Below are 6,154 nucleotides of genomic sequence, written 5' to 3' on the forward strand. Positions count from 1 at the left end.
GAAGGGTGTGGGCGCGGCTTGGGACCGCGGTTTTCGCCACGTCAACCGCGAACACCGCCCCCAGGTCGCGGTCTGGTGCGGTTTTGGCCGCAGTGCGGTCCTTTGCTGCCGCGTTTTGTGATTGGTGGAGGGAGTTGTGGAAGGATTGACCGGTAGTTGGATAATTAATATTTTTTTTTCTTTCCTATATATATACATATCAACTTCATTTATTTTTCACAACACAATCTCTTCTCTCTCTCTTAAAATTTTTTTAAAAAAAAAATCACCACTCTCTCAAAAATGTCATATTCTTCATCTTCTGAAGAATTTCAGACTATTTTTGATACCGTTATTGCGTGTGCTCAAATGGCGGAACAAACATACAACGTTGTATGTAACAACGCAGCTACAAGTTCTCAACGGAGAACACGAAGATATATTTGCAGAAATCGTGAAGAAGCCAACCAACGTTTGATGCAAGACTATTTTGCTGAGAATGCCACTTATCAAGGGTATTATTTTCGTAGGCGCTTCAGAATGCTCAAAGGTTTATTCGAACGTATAGTTGAAGATGTAACGAGGGAGTGCAGTTTTTTCCAACAACGTTACGATGCTAGAGGTACACCCGGTTTCACTCCCTTACAAAAATGCACGGCCGCACTTCGTCAGTTAGCATATGGCATTCCGCCAGATGCGTTAGACGAAAGTTTTAGGATGTCTACTAGGATCGCACGAGATAGTCTCCATTTTTTCTGCAAAACTGTGATTCAGTTTTATGGTCCAAAATATTTACGTAAGCCTACACGTAATGACATCCTGTAATTGCAAGCTCATCATGCTAGTGTGCATGGGTTTCCTGGAATGCTAGGAAGCTTAGATTGTCTCCATTGGGCATGGGAAAATTGCCCTACAACATATCATGGGCAATTTACTTGAGGTGATCATGGTCACCCAACGGTCATACTTGAAGCAGTTGCATCACAAGATATGTGGATTTGGCATGCTTATTTTGGTTCTCCTGGTTCGATTAACGACATCAACGTTCTTAATCGTTCACCAATATTTAACAACATATACGATGGATCCGCACCAGATTCTTCTTTTCAAGTGCGTGAAACGCCATATAAGTATGGTTATTATCTGCTCGATGGAATCTATCCTGAGTATGTTGTGTTTGTTAAATCGTTTACAGCTCCACATGGTTCTAGACGAAAGAAATTCAAGAGAGCTCAAGAAAGAGCTAGGAAGGATGTTGAGCGTGCTTTTGGAGCTCTGAAGAAACGGTGGTTCATATTGAAAAAAACCAGCAGCTTATTTAGGCGAGGAAAAACTTCAAGAAATCATGTATACATGTCTTATATTGCATAACATGATTATTGAAGACGAAGGAAGAGCGATATCTGCGTTTGACGAGGAAGAAACCATACCAGAGACACAACCAATAGAAATTGGTGGCGAAGAGTATATAAACAGGAGAGCAGAGATACGTTGCACTGAAACATTTCACAATCTTCGCAATGACTTGGTGGAACACATTTACGGGGTTCAAAACATTAACCTTAATTTGGATCCACCGGATGACCCCGAAGACGAGTTCTCGGAGAACGACTTTATGTAGTTTGCTTTAGTTATTTTCTTTGTGTTTTTTAAGTTTCTAGGATTATTTAAATGTCATGTGTGTGGTCTTCGTTTATTTATTTATTTTTTGGTAATGCAATGTAATGTTTTTTTTAATTTTCAAGTAATGAAAAATTATGTTTTTTTATTAAAATAGAAGTTTTATTAAATTAAAATAGTTAAAAAAAAGAAGTTTTATTAAATTAAAATAGTTAAAAAAAACAAAAAACAAAAAAAAAAATGTGTGGCACCACTCCCTTGGTGTGGCAAGAAACCACACTTGAGTGGTAAAAAATGACATGGCGCTTATGTGGCGGAGGAGGGAGTGCGGTTTCGGTGGCACCACTCCCTCCGGCCTTATACACCATGGCCGCACCATTACTCCTTGATCTTCACTTTCGGAAACACATTATATTATAATGTATTAATGTAACACCCTTATTTTCAACAATGATAATACTATATCAAAAAAGTATTTATATTTGGATACAAGTAGATATATTATGTAAACTTTGTAGCTTGTGGTCTTTGTGGAACATTCTTCATCATATTGACAATAATCATAGCAAACCGACAATCCAATAACAACAAAAATGATACCAATTAATACAAGTAGACAATAACCATGAATACAAGGAGTTATCAACGAAAACCAAATTCCAATGAGCAATACCAAAGGCGACGTAGAGTAGCGAGTCGACGAACAATATGAATCGTAGAATAGTGAAATGTTTTTTTTCATTGAATAGTAACAAATTCATTTGTGCAACATGTAACGCATGTTCATAAGTGTGACCTGATGAAGCAGGTTTTGAGAGCTTTTCTCGATTCCAAGACGTGGTGAGGTGCATACCACGACGTGGTGGTCATTTAAACGCCATGACATGGTGCCTGATGGAGTGCAACCCTAGTTCTCGTACCCAAGTCCCTATTTAAGGGATATAATGGCTAGGGTTTGTCCAGCCCGAGCCTTCATCACTCCTCTAAGTGCATAAGATCAAACCACAACCTCCTTTCAAGATTTTGAGCTCATTTTGGTAACTTTGTGACCTTTGAATAAAGAAGAAGAAGTTTTATAGTGCAAGGATCCATCAAGCAACTTGTCTCCACCTTTGTGATCATCTTCTGGACCATTGTAAGTCTTTAAGGCTTAATCTTTATGGTTCATTTCTTGTAGATCTAAGAAAGTTAGCATATTATGGTCCATTTTTGAAGTTTGAATGAATTAATGTAATAAAGTTGGCAACTTTATTACTCACCAAGGTCACTAGAGTATTATATCTTTTGGATCTAGAAGTTGAGGGTGTTTTGAAAGCCATGCATGAGATTTAGGACATTTTCTTACCTTTTGACCTAGTTTGAGTGAAGGACATGCATGGGCCATGTATGTGTAACGCCCGGTTCCCGGTACATAATTTTAAATATGAGTTTTACATTTTTATACTGGGACTCGACGAGTTGGTGGACCCAAACTCATCGAGTAGGGGCTAATCTTGGACGCGGGTGGAAGAGTATACTCGACGAGTAGGAAGCCGCAACTCAACGAGTAGATCTGTCTGGATGAAACCCTAAATTTTAGGGTTTACACCATATTTAAACACGTTATATGGCCTCCACTCCGTCCTCCATCACCCTCAGACCCTATTCTCGAAACCCTAATCAGTTTGTGAGTGTTCTTGAGCTATTTTGTGCCATTTTAGTGATTTGAAGCTTGGAGAAGTAAGGAAAGGCTTGGAGGTTCAAGAAGAAGACTGCAGATCCAGAGTTTTGGTTGCATTTCCAGTTTGTTTGAGGTAAAAAGCTTCAACCTTGGCTTTCCATGACTTAGATCTTCTTTAGGGCTTGCATCTTGTCATTTTTTGGGATATCTCTATGTCACTTTCTGGATTTGAGTGAATATAAGAGTGATGACTTCAGATCTGGGAACATTTGAGCTTAGGAAGCTCAAAATTGCCACCTTTATTGAGCTATGGCCCTATCCCATGCATTAGAACTCCTTTATGGCATAGTTTTGGTGTTTTAGCTTCATAACACCCATGCATGCACGTAAAGTTTGTAACTTTACATGTTATATCGACCCTAGGAGGCCAGATCTATGATTTGAATGCAATAAGCCCGACTGAAATCGACTGTGTAGACTTGGACTTTGGGGGACTCGGCGAGTCGTTCATAGGACTCGGCGAGTCGGGTCATGGTTCCCCAACCTTTTCTGTTTCTAAGCAATTTGGTTGAGTATAGAAGAGGACTCAACAAGATGGGCGTGAATATGGATGATATTGCCATATTTATACATATTTTTAGGCAATATTTATCTACATTTTTATTAATATTTTGGTTATTTGCATAGAATAATGGTACTTATAAGGATAAATTGTTATTTGCAGCCAAAATAGAAGCATTCTTGAAGATAGGGACTGAAACTGACAATATTTGAAACTTTGGAGGCTTGAAGGGAAGAAGGATGAAAACTCAGCAAAAAACGTACTCACGACGTGAATAGTTCATGATTCACTACGTGAGCAGAGTATTCTAGAAGATATGCATCCGGGTGAAAGAGTCCTTGTCGAATACGGAAAACTCGCATTCACGACGTGAATCCTTATGGTTCACGACGTGACCTCGAAAAAAGGAGATATTATAAATTCTCTTGCTCATTACGACTGGGAGGACTTTTGGCGAGAGAAAAGGGGTCCAGAAGACGAATTTCAGCAAAAGAAAAGTCTTGGAAAAAGGTTTTCAACACCAAAAGAGTAGAGGTTCATAATTAGTTTAATTGCTAATACTTGAACATGTTTTATACTTTGATTTGTGTTTGTTTACGTGCTACTATGAGTAGCTGAATCTAGCAACTCTTGTTTAGCTAGATGAAGCTTCTAACATATGGTTTAGTTTAATGACTATTGGATGTGTTAGTTGGTAATTTGCTTGTGTTCGATTTGTTACTACCTAGCATGTTAATATTTGTTTCTTTAGTTGCTTGAATTCATGTTCTGTGTAGTTAGTGAACATTAAACTGCATGAACTTGTTAACCTAGTGAATTAGTGAACACTAAATTGCTAGAGCTATGATCGACCAAAATCTTAGATAGTAATTAAAGTAAATAATTTTAGCTGTGCTAGAGAACATAAATTATGACCATAATGGTCTTTGCATAATAATCTTACATAGCATACCTATAATCTATAACTGGTTCTGTGTTTGATTGTGTGTGACCATGCATAGTTTTACATGAATTAGTCAAATATTAGTAAATTTGGACTTAAATTGCTAATAATATAATATTTGGTGACCAACTTGATAATCCATAATTGTTAGTTAACCATAAGGAAGAAGTGGATTCAAACTAAACAGGAGTGTTTTTAGTAATTGATTGAATTTGAGTAAAGTTCGTCTGATCTTGTAAAATCAGATAAAACCCTTTTAAGCTGTTAATAATTAGGTTAATTTAGTAGTAAGTAGATTAATTAGTTAACACTGTTCCCTGTGATCGACACCCAACTTACCCAACTATTCTATAATTCGACTAGGTACAATGCATAGGTGCATTTTAGCTAGTTAAGTTAGTTAGGTTATAAATTATAAAATTAGTGGGTACTTTTGTGCACATCAAGTTTTTGGCGCCGTTGCCGTGGAGCGGCTTAGTAATTGCTGATTTATTTGCTTTAAATTAATCGATCCTTTTTGTGGGGTAAAACCTGCAAAGAGTTATTTTTTTAGTTTCATTTTTTTTCAGTATTACAGAACTCACGACGTGAGCCTTACAGACTCACGATGTGAATATTGTGATCCTAGTTTTCTTTGTTTTTAGTTTGCTTTTCTATTTTGGTTCAGTTTTACGTTTTTATTTTGTTTATTTTTCAGGAGTACATGACCAGAGGGTCCAATACACCTTTGGTGCCACCACTTGAATATCCAGAGTCAGCCCTTCACAAAAAGAAAGATAAGAACGTAAAGGAGGATCAAACACCAAAGAAGACACCCTTACAAGAACTCAAGTCAGTGTTCTCAAAGAAGTCGGGGAAGAAAATGTGAGAGTCCAGTTCATCTTCAAAGGACAAGAGCAAAGTTGAGAGCATACATCAAATACCTTTCCCAACCGAATCCGAGTACGACTCCGAGACTGAGTTTGGACTTTATACGAGTGAACCCGAGAACGAGCCAAGAAACGAGATGGCAAACATTGAAGAAATGTCAATGGGAGCTTACAAGAAGCGAATTCGTGAAGATGTTGGTCCAGGTTTAGTACAACCAGCGATACCTGCCACTGCCACATTCGAGCTGAAGGGACATATCCTCACTGCACTAAAGGATATTCCTTTTTATGGGAAGGATCATGAGGATGCATCTAAGCATCTAGATGAAGTCAACGACATTGCTGACTATTTCAATATCCCGAATGTTAACAGAGACACCATCTTACTAAGGATGCTACTAGTCACTTTCAAAGGAGCTGCAAAAGACTGGTTCAAAGCACTTCTTCCTGGTACAATTACTACTTGGGCTCAAATGTGTGAGAAATTTCTAGATCAGTTTTGCCCACCTTCCAAGATAGCT

At 38.0% G+C, this 6,154-nt stretch overlaps 1 protein-coding gene across 1 annotated transcript; it reads left to right on the forward strand.

Annotated features, from left to right (window-relative positions):
- The first annotated feature begins 282 nt into the window (after nucleotides 1-282).
- Nucleotides 283-804, forward strand: LOC145130496 (uncharacterized). The gene has a single exon (XM_079065286.1). It carries the CDS (start codon nucleotides 283-285, stop codon nucleotides 802-804), a length of 522 nt encoding a protein of 173 aa, XP_078921412.1.
- The last annotated feature ends 5,350 nt before the right edge of the window (nucleotides 805-6,154 follow it).

The sequence above is a fragment of the Lactuca virosa genome, chromosome 8 (assembly GCF_052849685.1).
Source record: "Lactuca virosa cultivar CGN04683 chromosome 8, Lactuca_virosa_CGN04683_v6, whole genome shotgun sequence".
NCBI lineage: Eukaryota > Viridiplantae > Streptophyta > Magnoliopsida > Asterales > Asteraceae > Lactuca > Lactuca virosa.

Excerpts from the sequence above, each read along its gene's own strand:
- LOC145130496 (XM_079065286.1), top strand. The coding sequence starts at position 283 with ATGTCATATTCTTCATCTTCTGAAGAATTTCAGACTATTTTTGATACC.